Here is a 25,501-nt window from a genome sequence, read left to right as displayed (position 1 = left end):
ATAGCAAGATGGGTATGGTCTAACATGAAGTGCTGGTGTAGGGTGTGATGCACTGGGATCTGCTTCTCATTCTAATGCCATGGGAAGAGTTTCAACAATTTACTGCAACAGCCAGATCCAATGGTCTCTTCAGGAAGGACAGTGAAACCAGCACTGACATTCAAAGGATGCTTTCAGCTGCTCACTTGAGATTTAGCTCAGAAGAGACCACGTACAAGTGCATCAACACCCGTGCAGCTCTGCTGGTCGGAACACCACAGCCATCTGACCTTTCCTATGGCAGCCTGACTTAGCATTTGAGACCTGCCCTGGAATGGCTGTGCCCAGGAATGGCTGTGCTCCTTGGAAACCACACACATTCTCTCAATTCATCTGCACAGAGGCACCCACAGCCTCCCTCACGGCCTTGGGAAGACAAGAAGAAAACTTGCTTAGCACCTCATGCACCTTCTTGAGGCTCTCAGTGCTCTCTGCCTGTCCCTCTGCCCACTTGCTCAAATGATTAATCAGTGCCCAAACTCCTTCCCCATTTTTTCCATGCCACTATCTATCAAATTGCTTTAATACTTTCTGGTTACAGACCTCAGCTGTACACAAAAGCTTCTTACCTGATCTTTAATAAGAGCCCAACATGGGCTGCTTTTTTTTTTTTCCCCCTTTCCTTTCATATCTGGCTATGATAGATAATGGAATTTGATTGCAAACATGTAAGATGTAATTACTTAAGCCCCATTCCCATGCTAGAGGGAGGCACTGTTATTCAGGCATAAGGAAACATTGAAACAGAGATTATGACAAAAAGGTCCTTGGAGTCAGGGCTGTGTGCCAGCTGCTGTGCCTCTGTGCAGAGATTTAAAGGAACAATTTAAACCTGATCTCAGTTTTATTTGAGCTATTATTTATATTCCACACAAAGCTGGGAAAGACTGACTGGAAAATACTTTTAGGTCTTAATAGCATCTATAGGTTGTAGGCAAACTTATCAACAAACAAGAAGGGCATGTTGAAATTTTGCTGTTAAAGGACTGTGAGAAGATTGTAATCCTTCTACCACTTTCCAATTTTCTCTGCTCATTATGTCTTGGGTAGATTAAGCATGACTGTACAGTATCTGGCACTAGAGTTTTCCAGTTTCAGCAGCTTTTCAAATATGCATTAGCTAAGCAAAAATGTTTTCCCAAGGACTCATAAAAATCTGAAAGATGGGAGCAGCTAAGATTACAACATGTGCTCTGCAAACTTTCCAGGTGAAAAGTTCTAAATTGCACTGATCAATGCACAAAGGGGATTGAAAAACTCGTCACGAGGAAGGGAATCACTGACCGAGAATGAACACAGCAGTCAATACCAACTGAAAAATTGCTGCATTTCTTGCTATAACTGTACTCAGTGTGGCAGATCATAAAAGGAGGATCCTGCAGGGTTTTAATCAAAATCATCCAAAACAGGAGGTGTAATGATTTAGGCAATCTGTCAATTTATGGGATCTGCTGTATATGTGTATTTATCACATTGTGACTCTATTCTGAACACCAAATTCTGTAGAGCTGCTGTCTTTTTATCTGGATGTTATCTTCATTGATAGTGTAAAAAAATCACAGAAATAGGGCTGGGATGGTTGTCAGAAGGTCACCTAGCACATCTCCCTTCACAGAGCAGGGCTAACTGTGCTGTGTGTCAGACATCCTTCAATGTCCCCAGTGATGAGGATTGCACACCTTTCTCAGAGAGTCTAAACCAGCACCTCACCAATTCCCTGCCACAAGTGCAGTCAGATATATTCTGTTGTGTTCAGGAGGGATCTAGAAAAGATACTCCCCTGTCCTCCTTGTGTCTTATCTTCAAATCTGAAAACTATTGACATGTTTTCTATGGACTTCTCTAGATTATTCTCCACCTGATAGTGTAATATATTGGCATTGATTTCTTCTAGACCTTCCATGGTTAACTGGCATCTTTTTAGAAGTGCAATGCCTGTCATGAACATGAAGTATCACCTGAGGCTTTACTCATTCTCTGTAGTTAGGTATGATTACTACATCTGCCCAAAATGCAACACTTCTGCTATAAGCCAAGATGACTGTCTTCATTTTCCCTCTCAAAAACATAACATCTTAGATTAAAGCAATTTTATCACAGTGCTCAGGTGCTTCCTGGCAGAGCAACTACTTTGTTGCTCATATTCCACCCCAAAACAGCAGAGGTGATTTTTCCCCAGCACTGAACTTTGCACTTGTCCTTTCTGAACTGCACCCTGGCTTTCTTACAGACCATCCTGGCTTTCTTCCCAGTCTGTAAAAACCCTTCAGCAGCCTGACAGCTTTGTATTCCCCTCCAGCATGAAGACCAATGTTTTCCCACTCAGGAAGGTATCCCATCAGACAAGGAGATGACCATCCCCACCCAAGGCAAGTCTGTCTGCTATCCAATGTGACCTCTTGAGAAAAAATAATTAACACGTCCCAAGATGTGTACTTAGATTGTTTAATGCAGTCAACTGGTCTCACTGATGATGGGAGCTGGAGATACTCAGCAAGGAGTTCTCTCTACACATGATGAAGTGTGGCCAGGAAGGGGCAGGGTGCACTACAAGATACAAGTCACTTCAAGGAGGATTTGAGCTCATGTGAAAATGAAACCCCCCAAAAAAAGGGGAGGAAATGCATCACCTTCTGCTGGGGTGCTATTGCTTCTCAAACTCTAAGGTGCAGTGACAAAGCTGGATACAGGCTGCAATACTTTACACAGCTTTCACTGGGACCTGTCTCCCAGAATTGTCCACACCCAGCACCATCCCTGCAGCAGGCTGCAAGTCTCTCACCCCTTGTTAGGGTAACAAAGGGGGAGTCAGAAGGTGGCTTCCCAGGAGTCTGAAAGCCCTCTCATGGGTAGGTAGACTGGAAAAATCAACCTTCAGTGCAAATCAGTGAGTTCAAAAACTTTTTTAAAATATAATGGCTTAGCAGCAAAGCGTCAGTTCATCTGGGGAGACAGAGAGAACAAAAATTAATGAGAGAGCAGTAAGAGACCCACTGCTTCTGGCTGGGGCAACCAGCCCTTCTGAATGGGAACTCATTGAAAATGGTATAATAGAGGCCTGTAGCAAGGCTGAAACAAGGAACAACAGCTCTTTCTCAAGCCCTTTGACCAGACTGGCAGAGAAACATGATTAAGATTCACATCAAGAAGCACAGACAGTTTCCACTGCATAAAGGCAGCTCTCTCTGAATCAGAGTTAATGGATACCTTCAAAATAATGCAAATGCTTATTTCCAACCTAGATTCAGGAATGTGTCTTCCAAGCTTACCATTTTAAGCTAAAAAAAAAGGCAGGAATTAATTTGCTAGAGCAGGAACAGAAGCTGTGCTGAAAATGTCTCCATCACATGTGGAACCCTCCCAAAGGCCCAAACTGCAGGTGTAGAACTGCCACACCAAAATCTTCAACTCAGGGCACCAAGTTCACTTTTTTGCAGCCTGGAGGAGCAACTGGAAGTTGGAGTGTTTCTGCCAAGCTCACAGGTCTGCACACTGAGACAGAAATCTCAGGAGATTGACCTCTTGGCTTATTTAGTACTCCTGCCTCTGTATCCAGGCCAAGTGACCACATCCAAAATCCCAGTGAGCTTCTGGTAGTCATCTTCAGCCAGAACTTGAAATGGAGAAGGAAAGAGGAGTTAAGCTCAGCACATCAGCCCACTGAAGAAGAACCTCTTCTCCAACCATAACATTTCAAGTGTGACTGCAGCTGTGTTCCAGCAATACCCATTATTCCTGGCTGCCTCAGGTGTTCCCACTGCTCCTGGAAGCTGCCATGATAACAAAGCAAAGGTACCTGGTGGCGAGCAGGGGGTAGGTGTGCACAGGGCTGAACCAGGCCTCCTTCATCCGTGGCATGCTCTCATATATCAGGAGGTCTTTCTCTGTCAAAACCACTAACACTGGCTTCCAGTGCTTCTCATTGTCTCCTGGCACCTGGAAAAGAGCAAAGTCTCGGTGAAACAAGAGACAAAGTTACCACCATGCAACGCCAGGTGAGACAAACACGTTGAGTTCTGGGTGAGAAAATGAACAAGAGAGTTTTACTTCTGTGGCTTTTTGACATCTCCCACCTGAATTTATAATCAGAAGCAGCAGAAATGGAATAATGTGCAAAGTCATCTGCTGCTACCATTAGCACTGCCATTTCCAGCCTTCCTTTGCTACTGGCTACTCCATAAATGCAGTATTGGAAAAACACTGAGGTGGAGCTGGCTGTAGTTAGCTGTGGTATGCATGAAAGGACCTTAAATGTGTATTTATAATGTGCACCATTCATGTGGAGCTGGCACATTAACCTGAGTCCTGGACACTGCTGCTGCTGTTTCTGTTTAAAAAAGCTGCAACACCATCACTATTAAAGAAGAGTGACAGGTAGCAAAAACTAGTGGTTTGGGAGTAGATGCTTTTTTCCTCAACAGTTCACTTTTTTTTGCTTCTTCCTTCATACCATTCTTCCAGTTTTAGAAGTGCCTTCATAAAGAGATCCAACATAAATGTGGGGTTGATCTCAAGCACTCGGTGAGGGATCTGCCTTCATATTTCACACCTTTCTGTCAAAGATGTCTACAGACCAGAGCATCAGAGCCCTTTCCTGGCTGCAGAATCCAGATGTGGAATTATATTTCACAGGTTAGATGTGTGATGTCCACATGGAAACACAATTATTGTTGCAGGGACTAAGTGTGGATCCTGGTTTTTACTTCTTCTACTCTGGCAGCATAGAAGTGTCTTAAAATAGGTGGGGATATGAAAGGACCTCTGTTTCAAGTAGGAATGAAGCTCTTTCTCTGACAAACTAATAATTTTCCTTTTGGTGCACCTAAAGAAAAAGAAACACTGGTCCACAGTAACACTCACACCCATGCATTCAAACACAAACATCTTGGCTAGGTACTAAAAGGAATGAAATAAATTCTGAAATTCACCAGAGAATCTGTTTGTCTCCATGACTCCTCCAGTGAAATCTCTTCTGGGATGGAGAAGCAGCTGCCTGTGCTGTTCTGTGGTTGATGCCAGCCTACGTGCCATGGGCATGTGTCACTGGGCACATAGTTGGGTGGAGAAATGTATAAAGGGATCAAAGTTTGGCCAGGCTGGGAGTGGCATACCCAGGTATGATAATTCAGAACCACATTTAAAACACATGTGTTTTATACAAAGATAGGCTCCCACACTTTTCTAAACTTTTAAGGGCTTTCAAGACCAATGTAATACACCTTTAAACCAATATTTTTGGCTTGTGTAATTTTTAAGATTTATTTCTCCCTCAGAATTAAGCTTTTCTAATAATCATATTCCTGCTTACAGCATTACTTGCTCATAGGTTGTTCATGTCTCTTGAAGTCATAAACAGTTCATCCTTTCAATTTCTACAGAAGCATTAATATTTATTTACAATTTTCTTGTGGTGACAGTTTCTTGACACACAATCTTTCATTTTCGAATAGGGCCGAATAGAGAAGCCACATAATTAACACACCCATTACAACACTCACAAAAGAAAGAATGCAAAATCCAGAGTTCTCACAGTCCACATACCATGAAAATATTCACATGAGCAAAAAACATCCTCAGCTTCTTAATACCACAGCTATTAACTACAGTTACACCCCAGTTCCTAGCGTGGGAATACAGAAATGAGTGTCACAGTTAATGCTAACATTCAGTAAATGTTAATGTTAATGTTTAATTTTGGACCACCTCACCTGTGTTCTTCAACTCGACAGACTTTAGTACATACTTTTGAAGATTTCCAGAAAAGAAAAAGGAAGATAAATATGAAATCTCTGTGACCACAAGCAATCTAAAGACACGGGGAAGCTGTCCACAGCTTTTCTGCAGAACCATCTTGCCTGTGTAGCATTTTCAATCACGTATTTTGCTATCAGGTGGCTAGTCAGTCAACAGTGACTTTAGAAACTTTGGGAAACACTGTTCCCTGTAAAGCAATTACAGGAAAGAGAAAAAAACTAATTTTACCAGCTGGTCCCAGAACTCTTTGCCAGACAGCTGTAAATACTATGAGACAGAATTTCCAGCATGAATCCTGAAGTTAATGACCTGCACTGTGAAGCCCACAGCTTTGCCCCCAACAGCAGGGTGACTGTAGAGAAGATGTGGCTTGGTCATAAGGTACTGAAGATTGTTCTCAAGAATAAGTGACCTTACACACCATCTCTCCGTGTAGGATGTATCCCTTGTTTGTAGGGTGTGTACTGGGAAGAGGTGAGGAGGTGAATGATGCTTGCCTGTGTTCTGCTCTGAAACTCTCCCCAGTGAGAAGGGCCATGCAATACACACACTTTTAAGCACAGTTTTTAAACCTTACTGGGACCATAGCTGCCTCACTGATAAGGAATGCTGGTATAAGCAACACTGCTGCTATTTCAGACCTGAAGAAGGATTTGTGTGCCTGAAAGCTTGTCTGTTTTTTCCCAACTGTAACAGCTGATCTAATAAAAGATACTGCCTTTCCTTAAAAACCTTGAATTGCATCACTCTTCCCTTATTTTGCAGGGTTTGGATCAGGCTGTAACAGCTGATGCCATGCTGTTCAACAGGCAGTTGGCATTTCTGGAAGATGTCAAAGAGAACAGGCTGTCCTGTAAATCATAATAGCAAATTTTAAAAAGGAAGAAGAGAGGCTGCAAATATACCATTGGTCTACAGGATACATTTATCACAAATCAGCATGGGAAATTAATCCAGATCAACAAGTGTCATACCAAGCATGGCTATAATAGCAAATTACAAAACAAAAGCAAAAACCACACTGGGCAAGTAAGTAAAGGATTTCTTCAAGTTTTAAAGGTTTTAATATCTGACATACCATAAAGATGAAATGCCTGTGTAAGAATAAATTTAAATATAGTTTGAGATACATTTTAGAGGCATGGTTTTAGACAATGATTAGGGCCAGCTCCTTAGCCAGAATCTTGCAGAATTTTGGCACTTGCACTACAGTTTCTTCGCTCCAGTTCCCACTTGCACATGTACAATTCAAAGTGCATTGATCTGTACTGCAGACAAATAAAATCACCATCCACTCTAAAAAACTTTTCAAACTCAACCCTTTTTCAAAGTCAAAACTGTTAAATCAACTCTAGATGAACTACAGAAAAGTCAGCATTCCACAACAAAATGAATCAGCAAATATTTTGCTGGCATTCTGGGCACTGCTCAAGCACCTCCAAACAGGTACCAGTGTTCCCTCTATGTGTCACAGAGGTCACTGCTTATATTCCAGGTGAAATTCCACTTCAAGTCAATGAAGCTGTAAATGTTTATACCAGAAGTAAAGTTGATTTTTTTTTGTTTCCTAGACATACTCTGTCTCTAGATCAAAGTCTTAAAGCACAAACTTGAAAAGGGAGAACATTTTCTAAGAAAATAATCCAAGTGCAGTGAAGAATTGTTTTTGCTACTCCAAACCTCTTTGCTCCTCATTTACTCACCCTGTTAAGTGGAAATGCCACTTTTTCCTGTATGCACTTCTTTAGTTTACCTTTCCAAATTCAGAAAATATTTCTGTGCTGCAGGGAGGAAATCTAATTTTTTTGGTGTATAATAACATGATGGCTGGGGCTTGGGACGACACCAGAGGAGACCTGTGCTCATGACTTGCTCAGACACAGACTCCCCCTGCAGAGCCAGGTTAAGAGTTCTGTGTTTGCACTGCAGTCTGTGCTGGGGTGGGGAGTGCTCCTGTGACACACACAGTGGGAACAGACGGGAATGTGGGGGCAGAAGAAACGTGTGCAAGAGCAGCTGCTGGATTCCACAGCTACAGAGACCATCAGCCTCTGGCTGACACAACCAGTGTGTTCAGTGCAGGACAGGGGCGGCACACGCACGGCTGGGCACACAGGGCTGGACACACAGGGCTGGACACACAGGGCGACACACAGGGCTGAACACGCAGGGCTGGACACACAGGGCTGGACACACAGGGTGGCACACACAGCGCTGGACACACAGGGCTGGACACACAGGGCTGGACACACAGCGCTGGAAAGGCAGGGCTGGACACACAGGGCTGGACACGCAGGGCTGGGCACACAGGGCTGGACACGCAGGGCTGGGCACACAGGGCTGGACACAGCGCTGGACACACAGGGCTGGACACACAGGGCTGGACACACAGGGCTGGACACACAGCGCTGGACACAGGGCTGGACACACAGCGCTGGTCACTGAGCTGGGCACACAGGGCTGGACACACAGGGCTGGACACACAGGGCTGGACACAGAGCTGGACACAGGGCTGGACACACAGGGCTGGACACACAGGGTGGCACACACCGGGCTGGACACAGAGGGCTGGACACACAGGGCTGGACACAGGGCTGGACACAGGGCTGGGCACACAGGGCTGGACACACAGGGCTGGACACAGAGCTGGACACAGAGCTGGACACACAGGGCTGGGCACACAGGGTGGCACACAGGGCTGGACACGCAGGGCTGGACACACAGGGCTGGGCACACAGGGTGGCACACAGGGCTGGACACGCAGGGCTGGACACACAGGGCTGGGCACACAGGGCTGGACACACAGGGCTGGACACACCGGGTGGCACACACAGGGCTGGACACAGGGCTGGGCACACAGGGTGACACACAGGGCTGGACACGCAGGGCTGGACACGCAGGGCTGGACACAGGGCTGGACACAGGGCTGGACACACAGGGTGGACACAGGGCTGGACACACAGGGCTGGACACACAGGGCTGGACACAGGGCTGGACACAGGGCTGGACACACAGGGCTGGACACACAGGGCTGGACACACAGCGCTGGACACAGGGCTGGACACACAGGGCTGGACACAGGGCTGGACACAGAGCGGGACACACAGGGCTGGGCACACAGGACTGGACACACAGGGCTGGGCACACAGGGCTGGACACACAGGGTGGCACACACAGGGCTGGACACACAGGGCTGGACACGCAGGGCTGGACACACAGGGCTGGACACACAGGGCTGGACACACAGGGTGGCACACACAGGGCTGGACACACAGGGTGGCACACAGGGCTGGACACGCAGGGCTGGACACAGGGCTGGACACACAGGGCTGGACAGGCAGGGCTGGACACAGGGCTGGACACAGGGCTGGACACAGGGCTGGACACACAGGGTGGCACACACAGGGCTGGACACACAGCGCTGGAAAGGCAGGGCTGGACACGCAGGGCTGGACACGCAGGGCTGGACACAGGGCTGGACACAGGGCTGGACACACAGCTGGACACAGGGCTGGACACACAGGGCTGGACACAGAGCTGGACACACAGGGCTGGACACAGGGCTGGACACAGGGCTGGACACACAGGGCTGGGCACACAGGGCTGGACACAGGGCTGGACACGCACAGGGCTGGACACACAGGGCTGGAAACAGGGCTGGACACACAGGGCTGGGCACACAGGGCTGGACACACAGACAGGGCTGGACACACAGGGCTGGAAAGGCAGAGCTGGACACACAGGGCTGGACACACAGGGCTGGAAAGGCAGGGCTGGACACACAGGGCTGAACACGCAGGGCTGGACACACAGGGCTGGACACAGGGCTGGACACACAGGGCTGGACACAGGGCTGGACACACAGGATTGGACACACAGGGCTGGACACACAGGATTGGACACACAGGGCTGGACACGCAGGGTGGCACATGCAGGGCTGGACATGCCAGACCCAAGGACCCAGGACGGGCCTCTGGAGGCCTCTGCAGTGCCAGGCTCTGCTCTGGGACCAGATCTGTGGTGCCAAGGACTGACTGCAAGCAGTGACACAACTCATCACTACCTGCATGGCTGCTCTGCTCCTGCTGCTTTCTACCCACTGCTCACCATGCACCCTCAAGGAGTAGCTCCCCTGCACACAGCAGGGCTCCAAAGGAGCCAGCTGGCTGTGCCTGAAGTGATGGGGACCCCTGTCCCCTCCAATGGGCATCACAGCTTCCAAACCTTTGACCATTTTCACATATAATTAGTTGCTATAAAACAATGGGCATCTCAATGGAGATAAATGCTTTTATAAACTGTTTGGACCTTTGCTCTTTCACCTGCCAGGTTTTTCTTTGGATTTCAGTTATTCATCTACTTCAGGCTGTCAGGAACGGATGAAAAAATACTTTTAATCTGTGAGGCTTACAGATAATTAAATTAGAGACCTTGGTCTACTCTGAAAAGCTGTTTTATATTTTTGTTACCTCAAAAGGGACATTTCAATAACATTCCCTGTTTAGTAAACAAATTATAAACTGCCAGCAGACTCCACTGCAGCAAGTATCCAAAACATGTCTTTTAAGAGACCACTGTGAAGCTACCACCTCCAAACTTCCAACACCTCCTCCCAAATCCCAGACCTACACTATCCTCTTACACTGAGCACAGAAGGAGCAACCACGAAAGAACTTTCTTGCTATTTTACCTCTCCCTTAAAAATCTCTCTGTGCTGACAAGCAAGATTTGACACAGGCTGGGATGGGTTCTCTCCGTATTTCTTGCCTTTTCATTGTCTTTTGATGAAGGGTTACATCTACTTTCAGAATAAATTTGTTTAATTTACAGAAACCCACTTGTCAGTTCCTGAAAATAACAGCTGGGACTGAAAAGGGTTTTTGCAAGATGAACAGCAGGGATGCAGAAATACATCCTGCAAACCCCAGCATATGCAACAAGGCTGGTATTTGCACGAGCTCATTTGATGGGAGGCAATTTGCCTGCAGGAGTGGGTGTAAGTGACAGCCGTGGGCAGGGGATATCAACACCTCCCATACCACATGGGGTGTGTTTTGCTGCTAAACTTTGTAGTTTTAAACAGGAAATAAAGTGCAGTTGTTTAGGATTTCAAAAAAAGTAATGAAAACGTGTCTGGTTTTGTTTTTCACTTTTTTTGACCTCAGCGATGGCTCAAAGGTGGCTTTTGCCATTATCAGATCTGGATTAAAGTCAAGGCACACGTGAAAATCCCCCAAAGGGCACAATATTGCTCCAGTAAGCAGAGAAGTGATACACTTGGCCAAGGTACCAGAGCTGTGCAAGCAGCCAGAGCCACAGGGGCCAGGTGGAACCACAGCAGGGACCACACTGATCCACCTGCAGCTCTCACAGGGACCACACTGATCCACCCTGCAGCTCAAACCAGGGACCACACTGATCCACCTGCAGCTCCCAGCAGGGACCACACTGATCCACCTGCAGCTCTCACAGGGACCACACTGATCCACCTGCAGCTCCCAGCAGGGACCACACTGATTCACCTGCAGCTCTCACAGGGACCACACTGATCCACCTGCAGCTCCCAGCAGGGACCACACTGATCCACCTGCAGCTCCTGAGCAGGGACCACACTGATCCACCTGCAGCTCACAGCAGGGACCACACTGATCCACCCTGCAGCTCACAGCAGGGACCACACTGATCCACCTGCAGCTCACAGCAGGGACCACACTGATCCACCTGCAGCTCACAGCAATGACCACACTGATCCACCTACAGCTCCTGAGCAGGGACCACACTGATCCACCTGCAGCTCACAGCAGGGACCACACTGATCCACCTGCAGCTCTCAGCAGGGACCACACTGATCCACCCTGCAGCTCCCAGCAGGGACCACACTGATCCACCCTGCAGCTCAAACCAGGGACCACACTGATCCACCTGCAGCTCCCAGCAGGGACCACACTGATCCACCTGCAGCTCACAGCAGGGACCACACTGATCCACCTGCAGCTCACAGCAGGGACCACACTGATCCACCTGCAGCTCAAACCAGGGACCACACTGATTCACCTGCAGCTCAAACCAGGAACCACACTGATTCACCTGCAGCTCAAACCAGGAACCACACTGATCCACCTGCAGCTCCCAGCAGGGACCACACTGATCCACCTGCAGCTCACAGCAGGGACCACACTGATCCACCTGCAGCTCACAGCAGGGACCACACTGATCCACCCTGCAGCTCACAGCAGGGACCACACTGATCCACCTGCAGCTCAAACCAGGGACCACACTGATTCACCTGCAGCTCAAACCAGGAACCACACTGATCCACCTGCAGCTCCCAGCAGGGACCACACTGATCCACCTGCAGCTCTCAGCAGGGACCACACTGATCCACCCTGCAGCTCACAGCAGGGACCACACTGATCCACCTGCAGCTCCCAGCAGGGACCACACTGATCCACCTGCAGCTCAAACCAGGGACCACACTGATCCACCTGCAGCTCCCAGCAGGGACCACACTGATCCACCTGCAGCTCACAGCAGGGACCACACTGATCCACCCTGCAGCTCACAGCAGGGACCACACTGATCCACCTGCAGCTCAAACCAGGGACCACACTGATCCACCTGCAGCTCCCAGCAGGGACCACACTGATCCACCTGCAGCTCACAGCAGGGACCACACTGATCCACCCTGCAGCTCACAGCAGGGACCACACTGATCCACCTGCAGCTCAAACCAGGGACCACACTGATCCACCCTGCAGCTCACAGCAGGGACCACACTGATCCACCTGCAGCTCAAACCAGGGACCACACTGATCCACCCTGCAGCTCTCAGCAGGGACCACACTGATCCACCTGCAGCTCCTGGGCAGGGACCACACTGATTCACCTGCAGCTCAAACCAGGGACCACACTGATCCACCTGCAGCTCACAGCAGGGACCACATTGATCCACCTGCAGCTCTCAGCAGGGACCACACTGATCCACCCTGCAGCTCAAACCAGGGACCACACTGATCCACCTGCAGCTCCTGAGCAGGAACCACACTGATCCACCTGCAGCTCTCAGCAGGGACCACACTGATCCACCTGCAGCTCCTGAGCAGGGACCACACTGATCCACCTGCAGCTCTCACAGGGACCACACTGATTCACCTGCAGATCCCAGCAGGGACCACACTGATCCACCTGCAGCTCAAACCAGGAACCACACTGATCTACCTGCAGCTCCCAGCAGGGACCACACTGATCCACCTGCAGCTCTCAGCAGGGACCACACTGATCCACCTGCAGCTCACAGCAGGGACCACACTGATCCACCTGCAGCTCTCAGCAGGGACCACACTGATCCACCCTGCAGCTCCCAGCAGGGACCACACTGATCCACCCTGCAGCTCAAACCAGGGACCACACTGATCCACCTGCAGCTCCCAGCAGGGACCACACTGATCCACCTGCAGCTCACAGCAGGGACCACACTGATCCACCTGCAGCTCACAGCAGGGACCACACTGATCCACCTGCAGCTCAAACCAGGGACCACACTGATTCACCTGCAGCTCAAACCAGGAACCACAGTGATTCACCTGCAGCTCAAACCAGGAACCACACTGATCCACCTGCAGCTCCCAGCAGGGACCACACTGATCCACCTGCAGCTCACAGCAGGGACCACACTGATCCACCTGCAGCTCACAGCAGGGACCACACTGATCCACCCTGCAGCTCACAGCAGGGACCACACTGATCCACCTGCAGCTCAAACCAGGGACCACACTGATTCACCTGCAGCTCAAACCAGGAACCACACTGATCCACCTGCAGCTCCCAGCAGGGACCACACTGATCCACCTGCAGCTCTCAGCAGGGACCACACTGATCCACCTGCAGCTCACAGCAGGGACCACATTGATCCACCTGCAGCTCAAACCAGGGACCACACTGATCCACCTGCAGCTCAAACCAGGGACCACACTGATCCACCTGCAGCTCCCAGCAGGGACCACACTGATCCACCTGCAGCTCACAGCAGGGACCACACTGATCCACCCTGCAGCTCACAGCAGGGACCACACTGATCCACCTGCAGCTCAAACCAGGGACCACACTGATTCACCTGCAGCTTAAACCAGGAACCACACTGATCCACCTGCAGCTCTCAGCAGGGACCACACTGATCCACCTGCAGCTCACAGCAGGGACCACACTGATCCACCTGCAGCTCTCAGCAGGGACCACACTGATCCACCTGCAGCTCAAACCAGGGACCACACTGATCCACCTGCAGCTCCCAGCAGGGACCACACTGATCCACCTGCAGCTCACAGCAGGGACCACACTGATCCACCCTGCAGCTCACAGCAGGGACCACACTGATCCACCTGCAGCTCAAACCAGGGACCACACTGATCCACCCTGCAGCTCAAACCAGGAACCACACTGATCCACCTGCAGCTCAAACCAGGGACCACACTGATCCACCCTGCAGCTCTCAGCAGGGACCACACTGATCCACCTGCAGCTCCTGGGCAGGGACCACACTGATCCACCTGCAGCTCTCAGCAGGGACCACACTGATCCACCTGCAGCTCCTGAGCAGGGACCACACTGATCCACCTGCAGCTCTCACAGGGACCACACTGATTCACCTGCAGATCCCAGCAGGGACCACACTGATCCACCTGCAGCTCAAACCAGGAACCACACTGATCCACCTGCAGCTCACAGCAGGGACCACATTGATCCACCTGCAGCTCTCAGCAGGGACCACACTGATCCACCCTGCAGCTCAAACCAGGGACCACACTGATCCACCTGCAGCTCCTGAGCAGGAACCACACTGATCCACCTGCAGCTCTCAGCAGGGACCACACTGATCCACCTGCAGCTCCTGAGCAGGGACCACACTGATCCACCTGCAGCTCACAGCAGGGACCACACTGATCCACCCTGCAGCTCACAGCAGGGACCACACTGATCCACCTGCAGCTCAAACCAGGGACCACACTGATTCACCTGCAGCTCAAACCAGGAACCACACTGATCCACCTGCAGCTCCCAGCAGGGACCACACTGATCCACCTGCAGCTCTCAGCAGGGACCACACTGATCCACCTGCAGCTCACAGCAGGGACCACATTGATCCACCTGCAGCTCAAACCAGGGACCACACTGATCCACCTGCAGCTCAAACCAGGGACCACACTGATCCACCTGCAGCTCCCAGCAGGGACCACACTGATCCACCTGCAGCTCACAGCAGGGACCACACTGATCCACCCTGCAGCTCACAGCAGGGACCACACTGATCCACCTGCAGCTCAAACCAGGGACCACACTGATTCACCTGCAGCTTAAACCAGGAACCACACTGATCCACCTGCAGCTCTCAGCAGGGACCACACTGATCCACCTGCAGCTCACAGCAGGGACCACACTGATCCACCTGCAGCTCTCAGCAGGGACCACACTGATCCACCTGCAGCTCAAACCAGGGACCACACTGATCCACCTGCAGCTCCCAGCAGGGACCACACTGATCCACCTGCAGCTCACAGCAGGGACCACACTGATCCACCCTGCAGCTCACAGCAGGGACCACACTGATCCACCTGCAGCTCAAACCAGGGACCACACTGATCCACCTGCAGCTCCCAGCAGGGACCACACTGATCCACCCTGCAGCTCAAACCAGGAACCACACTGATCCACCTGCAGCTCAAACCAGGGACCACACTGATCCACCCTGCAGCTCTCAGCAGGGACCACACTGATCCACCTGCAGCTCCTGGGCAGGGACCACACTGATCCACCTGCAGCTCTCAGCAGGGACCACACTGATCCACCTGCAGCTCCTGAGCAGGGACCACACTGATCCACCTGCAGCTCTCACAGGGACCACACTGATTCACCTGCAGATCCCAGCAGGGACCACACTGATCCACCTGCAGCTCAAACCAGGAACCACACTGATCCACCTGCAGCTCACAGCAGGGACCACATTGATCCACCTGCAGCTCTCAGCAGGGACCACACTGATCCACCCTGCAGCTCAAACCAGGGACCACACTGATCCACCTGCAGCTCCTGAGCAGGAACCACACTGATCCACCTGCAGCTCTCAGCAGGGACCACACTGATCCACCTGCAGCTCCTGAGCAGGGACCACACTGATCCACCTGCAGCTCTCACAGGGACCACACTGATTCACCTGCAGATCCCAGCAGGGACCACACTGATCCACCTGCAGCTCAAACCAGGAACCACACTGATCTACCTGCAGCTCCCAGCAGGGACCACACTGATCCACCTGCAGCTCCCAGCAGGGACCACACGATCCACCTGCAGCTCCTGAGCAGGGACCACACTGATCCACCTGCAGCTCCCAGCAGGGACCACACTGATCCACCTGCAGCTCTCAGCAGGGACCACACTGATCCACCCTGCAGCTCAAACCAGGGACCACACTGATCCACCTGCAGCTCACAGTAGGGACCACACTGATCCACCTGCAGCTCCTGAGCAGAGCCCAGGAATACACTGATAACTCAGCTACAGGCACTGCTGGGCATGGACACAACACTCATTTTCAAGACAGCTCTGTTCAATTGTGAACTCCTCATTATCCTTTAAAACAACAGGGCACAAGCCAACTTTTGCCAAAATGAACACTGACAAACACATCAACAGAGCAATATTTTCAAACAATGTCCTTACTCTCTAGACTAATGGGATTTTCAAACAGCTCTGGCTCATATCCAAAGACCTCTAAATGCAAGAAAAGTACCTAAGTGCTGTGAACTCACTCATGCAAGAATGGCAGGTGATCTGAGACCTTTCCTGCAGCCAAACAGGAATGACTGATCCCAATTTTGCAATAGAGGTTTGGTCCCAAGTTTGGTGAAGTCAGCTGGAATTTTCCTGATAACTCTTTAGACTATGCTCTTGAGAAACAAGCCTAGAAGGTTCAGTGTATTCCGCATTACAGAGAAGATGGAGCCAAATTCTTCTTGGAGATGAAATGGAAGAGGATGGCATTCAATATACACAAATTGAAGCAAGGGGAATTTTGATTTGATACTCAGGGAAACCTTTTCTATGTGTCATGGTGGTCAAATACTGATACAGACTGTGAACAGCCACCCCTCAAGTTACTCACAACATGACTAGGCAAGGGCCTGAGCAGCTGTTCTAGCTGGGTCTGTTTGGAGCAGGAGGCTTGTATTCCTTCCAACTTGTATTATTTTATGAGTCTATGAAGTACCAGAAAAAACTGAAGAAGTCCAGATTTGGATAAGAGAGTCATCATATAGATTGTCCCTGAGTTAAAGATGGTTGTATAACTATTCAGTTCACATACAGTTTTTCATGCATGTGTTCCACAAATGTTGCATCAGTATGAATGCATTAGTAACACAAAAAGTTATCACTGCTAAAGGGTTTGCAGGATGATTTGCCTTGAGCCTTAAATCCTCTAGAGCTGTATAAGTGTATCCTTGATCCTCCTATCTTGATGAAGTCTAACACTCTGCATTTCCATTGCGGCAGATTAAAGATAAGAAACATAAGGGAGTGAAAAATCCCAGCATCACATAAACTTTATTCACTTTACCTTAAGTAAAAATGTATTACACAACAACATGAGAAAAGTTTAAAATCCTGATGTGTTGTCTTGAGATCCACAGAAACTGATTAACTAAATACACAGAAATCCAAGTCCAGGGAATTAAAAAATGGACAAAATGGTAATTCATCTATTTTTGAAATCTCAACCACGACCCACAGTCCTTCTGCTGTGCATGATGTTGGGATTTGAAGGTCCATATTCCCCAGTGAGACAGGAGATTCTACCTTCCTGATACTGTCAGGAATCCTTCCAGGGAAAACCAAACAGGCAGTGTGCACAGGAGATGGCAAATGCCCACACCATTTGTTAGGACACTGATTGCTTTTCATCTTAGTTAAGCTGACCATTGTGATTTAAGAAGTATGCTGGAGCCTTCTGGGTAAAACACATTTTCTTCTACTAGCAGTAACTTCAGACCATGACAGCACTGTGTGAAATTGGAGTAGTAGTAATTTATGATAGCAAAGCTTTGCAAATAGCAAAGGTCCACTCCTGAAATGATAGTGTTGAACCAAATTACTTTTTAGAAAAAGAGCTGCACTTTGCTATCTTTTCTTGTTTTCATTTTTATTACTTCTCAGAAATTTCCAGGGGAGAATGGGGAAGGTAAGAGGACATTTCATCACTCAAGGGCAGTGGCCAACCTGTAAGTCACAAGGACAGAGACAGAGGCAAGTCAGACACACAGGAAGGCCAGCACAGCTCCACTGGCCACTGAGGCCCATCAGGAGACAGTGGGCTGCTGAAGTTCAACTGACCTTCCAACACAACTCCACTGGGAACAAACCTGGACTGGAACAGGTCACATTTTTAATACTGCTTGAAGAAGAGGCACAGGGAGGGAGGACTAAAAGGAGGGAAAGACCATTAACCCCAGGCTTTTCTAATCAGTTATACTGATTGAACAAATGAATGGAAAGCCTGAAGAGTGGGTTGAGCACTAACCTGCTATTTATAAGCAAAAAGCTGTACAGTGGAGGCAATCACAAGTACTTACCTCCATGACCTGTCAGCAACTGCTTGATCTGCCAGCACCAGTGTTTCACACAGCAATCTATCTCTCTTCCAGCATGCTCACACAACCACACATTCAGGATAGAAGTGAAGATGTTATTAGCAGACACCTCTGAATCTGTTGTGTGTGCATGCATAACTTATTTGTGAGGTGTCTGGGCTCTTCAGACTGCACCTGAGAGTGGCTGTAAACTTGCTTTCTGAAATATGTCTCATGAACATATCATCAAAAAGCTGATGGCAGCATCTATCTGAAGCTTAATAAATATTTAAATAAAAATCACAAAATGTAGTAGAAACTGTACTTCTAAGATGCTGTGTTGTCTCCAAAATAATCACTGGACCCCAAAGCACTAAAAATCCTAACTAAAAAAAACCTGTTCTTCCCTTTAAAATGGAGCAGTCTCCTCCCTCCTTAAGCCAGGCTTGGCCTGTGAAAAACCAAGGAGCACAGCACAGTCATGTGTCTTCTGCTTCAGTCCATGGAGCTGTTTGGCACATCAGGATCAGCTACAGAAGGAAAGGGATTCTACTTTGTGTTGGAGGCTTTGGAAGCTCTCCACATCTCCTGTGCAACTGCCCAAGAGCAGATATTGCTGCTCAGAGGTGGGAAAGCAGGCATGCTCCAGGATACAGGAACAGCCACGGATCCCTGCTGTGCCCTGCAGGTTACTGTGTGCTGGAGCTGTGCTGTGAGCAGAGCTCTGCTCAAGCCAAGGGGAAGCATTTCTGAGGGAGCACATCATCATCACTGGGGCATAATGGTAATTGCACAAGAGCAGAATCCATGTGCAGACACCATAGTTTCAACTCTGTCCCTGAAGGGTCTCTAACTTGCAATTGAATTTGACCTCTGCTGATCAAAAGGGTTCCACATTAAAATAAATGAGTAATAATACCCATTGCCTCAAAAGATACAAGTATGTCATCTTTCAATTCAGTAAAAGTGTGTGGATTTCTAAATATTAGCTCAAGAACACTTTTCAACAGCCTCCAATCAAATGTGAATGCTGGAGGTGGACTTTTGATTTGAAAGCAGCTTGCAGTTTTTAATGATGGCTGAAACATGAAAAATGCAATTTGAAATTGTTACAGTGCCTATTTGGTGAAGGACAGGTAATCATCAATGTCTACATTAAAACTGTAGTGACTGAAATCTGTCCCAGGAGATGTTCTGTGCCTTTGTCTACCACATCATCATCCCAATATTCAGCCTCAGAAATAATGGCCCATCATGACTGGTATCTTTTGAAGATTGACAGATTTGACTAGTTTACTCAAGGGTCATAATAAATCTCAAGTGCTGGAAGAAAAAATAGTAGGGGAGCAATACAGAGAGAACAAGATGTTTCATTCTCATTGTTATTATGTTGTCTGAAGGACAATCCAGAGTACTGTGTCATTTCAGTCTGTGTGTCATTGATCAATATTCAGTAATACTGATAGACTGCAATGCAACTAATGACCTCAAGCAAATGAGTGAATTCACTACATGCCTTGCACAAAAATGTTACCTTCAAAACACAATTAAAATCTGTATGCTGTGCTTCATCAACTGGAATTTTGAGCATGCTGAGAAATATTTGGAAGCCTTATTAAAAAAGCAAAAATTCAATTAGAATTCTTAATAGTTTCACTTAATTTTGACAGAATGTGGAGCAGCCACAGATGTCTGAAAAAGGTGGTGAAAATTAGTCACAATTCAGAATTCAAATCTACTTATTAAGATTTATCACAAAAAAAATCTTACATGTCTTTTTTTCTCATTTAGTTATTTACCTAGTCGTCAGCTTCAAAGCCATTTGATTATTTGAAACCTTTTTTTAAATTATTACAAAGTCTGTACCTCCATCATCACAACAACAGATCACCACAAGCTATGTAAGAAACTCAAGCAATATTTTGTTTTTGGGGTGGGGAAGGGAGAGAGGGGGAGAAACTTAAGTATGCACTTTTCATTTTCATTTATCATATTCAACGTTTTCTGATGAGCAGAATTATTTTTTTTCCCCAGAAAGCCAGCAGAGCTCCAGCAGACCTCTGTTCACCAAAGAGGTTTTCAGTTTGCTACACCCTGGCAGACAGCAGGGAGAGCTGGGAGAGCATCCAGCAGATCCTGAAAACTTGAATTTGCTTTTTTAGCTAAACTAGTTTTAAGATGGTCTTTACTGTAACCCTGCTGAAGTGATTTCAGGAGAGCAATGGTCACAGAGGAAATGGGTAAGTGGGAAGAATGCAGCAGAGGAAGTTCAGAGCTGGAAGATGACTGCAGGTTGTCACTGGCCTGTGATCTGTTGGACAGCTGTCACCACTAACTGTGTGGCACATGAAGAAACACACACATCCCTAATGATGCAAAAATAACTGGCAAGGCAGCTTTAATAGGAAACCACTGTTACCAACTGCAGTCAGCCAAATTTCCCTTGGGGATGTCAACCAGGGTTCGAAAATCAGTCCGAGGCTTGCCTGGTATTTAAAATACATTTTTATTCTGCTGATACATCAAGCCTTTTTGCTTTGCTGACATTCCATAGTTTCAAGCTCTTCACTGTGGCTAGGAACATACAATAAAAATGAGAGCTCAGCTTTCATAAACTCTATTTATTCCAGAAGTTGCAGTCGAAGAAATATCCTTCGTATTCAAGAAGTATTCAAGCTATGAGTTTGCCACCTATAGTCAGGAGCTGCCACTTCCCAAGAGCCATGACTTTCCCAGATCTGATACTGTCTATATTACAAGACCAGGCAAGATCAAAGCCCAGGGGTTTACAGCAACAAATGTTTTTTAATTAATCTACTATCTATGACCAAAAACCAAAAAACCAGCAAATATTGAAGGCTATGTGTTAATATATCTTACGAATATTCAACAGAGCTACACAGGGAAGACAAATAAACAATGTTCTTTCTACTGGGCACTTATCTATGCTGAGCTTTCAATTAGCCACACAGGACAAATGGCTATAGTGCTGTGCCATGTTATTTCATCTAGGTTACTTTAAAATGCACAATTAGGGCCATCAATCTACAGACCCAAATCCTACAAATATCAGCAAATTACATACTGTAAGCTATGTAATTTTTAAAGCTAATGCTCTCTAACTGTTCTAATTCTCAGTGTTTTATATTTTTAAAATAATTACAGCATTTAACTACTTTCAGAAAATTCTATTGAGAACTGAACATCCTTCTAGATGAAAAACTTGGGAGGAATAAAGTTAATCTCCAAAGTTAGTATAACCAGACTGCATGCTACAGGTTACCTACCTGTAGAGCCAGGATGAGAAACTAAGGTTTCAGACTTAAGCAACATCCCTGGGATACATAATTTAATAAAATAAAGAACTTCCTGGTAACAGCATTAGACTTTCAGATCTCTTAACAAACATATCACCTACTCAAAGAGAAATTATTTTTGGCACAAGAGACATACAATCTTACCAACCAACTGACTTGATCAATGGAAGCTTCTTTCCTGCTGTGGGCTAATAAATCACCCCAGCCAGCAAGTGCCAACTATTTACAGTATGAGCTGGCTCAGGATAACATGAACATCACAGAGCTGCTATAAATTCTGCACCTACAAGAAAGTGGAAACTCCAAGAAGACAAACATGTGTGAATATTACCAAGTGACTACACCTAATTCCACTCTTGCTGTTAGAAATATACTTGCCCTGAAGGAAATTTCACCAGGAAATTTTACTGATTATTTCTCTTGTTTTTATTAGTACAACAGAGATATATTTGTCTATTCATTGAGATTTCTTTTGTAGTTTTTACTGGCCTAAGCATCTTATATATTGGTAGAAAAAAATCTTAAATAATTTACTTGAGTAGCACTGCAAAAAGAAAATTGGGAACTATGTATTTCATTACATAGTTATATGCTAATATTCATATAAACCATTTTAGAAGTAGAGAAAATGGGATTGCACTGGCTATCATATCAGCAGTTTCATACCAAAATTTCTGGATTTTTAAATACCCTGTCCTCATTGGCTTTTTAATTTCCTTAGCCATATGGAAAACATTCAGGCACAATTAACTATTTGTCAGAAAACAATCTATTAATTAACACCATTCTGTGTGAATGGGTTCTTTGCTTGCCAAAAAGCTTCCATTTCTGCCTCATGTTTGTGCTCTGAACTAAACATAGCTACAGATACCCAGCTTGACACAACTGACCAAGGCAGAAAAGAACAACTGCTGCCATGGTTGTTCAGAACCAGCAGCCACTGAGATTTTCTAAAGGTAAGTAGGGGGTCAGGAGAGCTCCACCTCTGCATCTCCTAAAATTCTTTACTGACAGACCTTTGATTAAACTAGGAAGAAGCAGATGAAATCACAATTAAGACATTTAAATTTGTGACAGAGCTTGAAAGAGGAAAGATTTGAGGGGGGAGGAAGGAAAGTTACAGTGTTTTTTAGGCTTAACCTTAAAAATATAGAGTCTGACTTCAATTATGTTTATATATCCTTTTGGTTCTATTGACGTCAGTGAATTCACTCCTGAGTTATGCCAGATGGAAATTACAACATTTTCATGCATACAACTAGCACCCCTTTAAACACACCATTTATTCAAAAGTACATCCTCAGACAGCTCAGAGAGCCCAGCCAGCATCAGAGGCAGGGGCAGTCAGTGATGGGGAATGCTGAGGCTGAGCTGCACAGTGACAGAAGGGGAAGAGAAAGAGACATGGAGCAAACTTCACTTGCTGTTATCTGCACATGCATGTAACCTTTGCTGCTGCTGAATCCTGGGCACTGGGCTATAATGTCTGGGGCTGACAAAAGGCAACATAGTGGCTATTTGCTTCCCTAGAAGAAAAGAAGTCTGAGATCTCTGTTACCTCTAAGACTGGTATTCTTCTAATTAATTTTTTAGCAGAGCAGCCTGTAAATGCTATTGTTTCCAAAAGTGTGAACCACTTTGCAGTGGTTCCTACACAGGGCTACAGGTGTGTAACCATTATCAGTTAGTGGTTGCCTCCTTGTCACTGTTTTTCAGAATTGTTCACTCCCTTGAATGTGATCTTGTAACCACAACCCATTCCTTCTGCTTGCACTTGCAAATATCCAAGCAGCTGTTTCAAGTTATTTGAAGAGGGCAGAGACTGAAGTTTTTTACTTGATGTATCTGGGCTAACAGAAACTGATGATGTACATGACCTTTGATGAGTGCAAACTCTGAGTCCAATCTGAAGGAAAACAAGAGAGAGGAGCTAAAATTCCTCTTTGAAGTCTTCTTGCAGCTGTGAAGAGATAATCTTACATGGCTATGAAAGGTTCAGAGAAGGCTGGTCTTATTCTTGCCTTTAGAGAAGATTTCAATACCTTCCAACCCACTCAACATTCTGTACACTTGTCTGCACCCAGAGCTCTCTGCAGTTCATCACTGAGCTCTCCTTCCACTGTCACCTTCCTCCAGGCTCTCCTAGCTCAGAATCTTCCAATCTCTTCCAGTGCTGTCTCACTCTTCCCTTTTCCCCAGCTCTAATTGTCTTTCTGCACTCATCCATTTGGCTTATGTCCCAGAGGAACAAAAATCACAGCAGAGACTTATTAGATGTTTGATCCCATGTTTCCTTCTTTCTCTTCTTGCCTACTCACATGGTTAGTTTGGAGCAGGGTCTATTTCTGCTGCAATCTCACACCATGGCATTCCAGCTTTGGCTATACCCCAGGCACTTTCATGCTAACATCTTTATTAGTATTATGTTATTAACCACAACAACCACCCCCAGAATCCGTGCTGCTCTCTTTCTCATTTCAAACTCTTGCAACAGCAACGGAGGAATCCAACAGAAGGCAGCTCATCCTCGATAGCCAGCCTTCCCAAAACTCACAAAACCAGACAAAACCATCACATAAAAGGTCCTCACACTGCCCCATTTAAGCTGTGCAGCCCCTTTCCAATCCAATCCTCTTTGCAACACTTCCAGCTTCTTCCATTTCTTCCAGTTGCCTTTGCCTTGTTACACATGCCTGCAGTTTTGGGCAAGCAGATTTAAACCTCTGTTTTGAAATTTTATGTGGGAGAATATTAATGTATTCTTTAATGCTGGGATTCAGAACACAGCAATAATAAGCATTTTTTATGTGGAATGAATACATGTGTATGTTTAAACACAAAGTTTTAATGTATTCCCCAACCTGAAGAGCCCTGCACTAAACTTCCCAGGGTGACAGAAGCCAGAGACAACACCACAAACTATTTATTATAATAATAATAATGTACAAGCTTTTCATTCCACAAACAAATAGGTAAGCTTCTATTCCTGTAGCAGGCTTCTCCTCAAAGTGAACCTTTTAGAGCCATTTCCATAAACATCACTGGCATTTCCAGCATGAAGTACAAAAAAGCAGCTATAGCCACACTACACATCAGCAGCTACTCTGGCCAATGCCTGCAACTATTTTCAGCACAAGATCAACAAATTAATGTTTACACAGCAGCATTTGCTCAGCAGAAATGCATAAACAATAAAAGCTCCAAGAATAACAAGATATGTTCACACAGTTTCAGGAATCTTCACTGCAGCTATCAGTCATTAGTAATTAAAATCCAGGTGCTTCCTTCCAGCAGGGCTATTGGTACTGCAGGAACACCTGAGACTCAGGGAATCCAGAAACATCTGAGAAAACATTTGGCAAATCCATCTGTCTTCAACAGCAGAGTCACTGCATTGAGAGCAGAAGGTCCAAACCCCCAGACATGTCCTTCAGACACAGACAGACACGTGGCTCCAGATCCCCTTTTTGTCCCCCGACTATTGAACAGGCTCACTGTACAAGCCAAAATGCCCTTCCAGCAGTGCCACAACAAGGCCACAGCAATGCCACAACAATGCAGGATGGGGCAGTTTCTCGTACCTGTAGAGAACTTTGCTCTTCTAGCAGATCCTGTTTTGGATACTTCCCTTCTCACCCATCCCTTTTAGCTGTTTTCTATCTTGCATCCAAAGTCTAACATAAGCACCAAAGATGGGATCTCTATGTATTTCGGGTTTTTCCATTTGATTTCACTCAGTTTTCTATTTGAAGCAGTAATGGTCTTCCAGCCTTA

General features: G+C 47.0%; 1 protein-coding gene across 1 annotated transcript in view; it reads right to left on the bottom strand.

Moving 5' to 3' along the window:
• The window catches only part of SNTB1 (syntrophin beta 1), a 118,372-nt gene that overhangs the window by 11,015 nt on the left and 81,856 nt on the right, over positions 1 to 25,501 (bottom strand). The window contains exon 4 of the mRNA XM_056486021.1: positions 3,836 to 3,975. Within this exon, the coding sequence (XP_056341996.1) occupies positions 3,836 to 3,975 (140 nt within the window). The remainder of the gene's footprint in view (positions 1 to 3,835; positions 3,976 to 25,501) is intronic.

Source organism: Oenanthe melanoleuca, chromosome 2 (assembly GCF_029582105.1).
Source record: "Oenanthe melanoleuca isolate GR-GAL-2019-014 chromosome 2, OMel1.0, whole genome shotgun sequence".
Lineage (NCBI taxonomy): Eukaryota > Metazoa > Chordata > Aves > Passeriformes > Muscicapidae > Oenanthe > Oenanthe melanoleuca.
The sequence above is the reverse complement of the archived record's forward strand: the minus strand, read 5'-3'. Positions and strand labels throughout refer to the sequence as shown.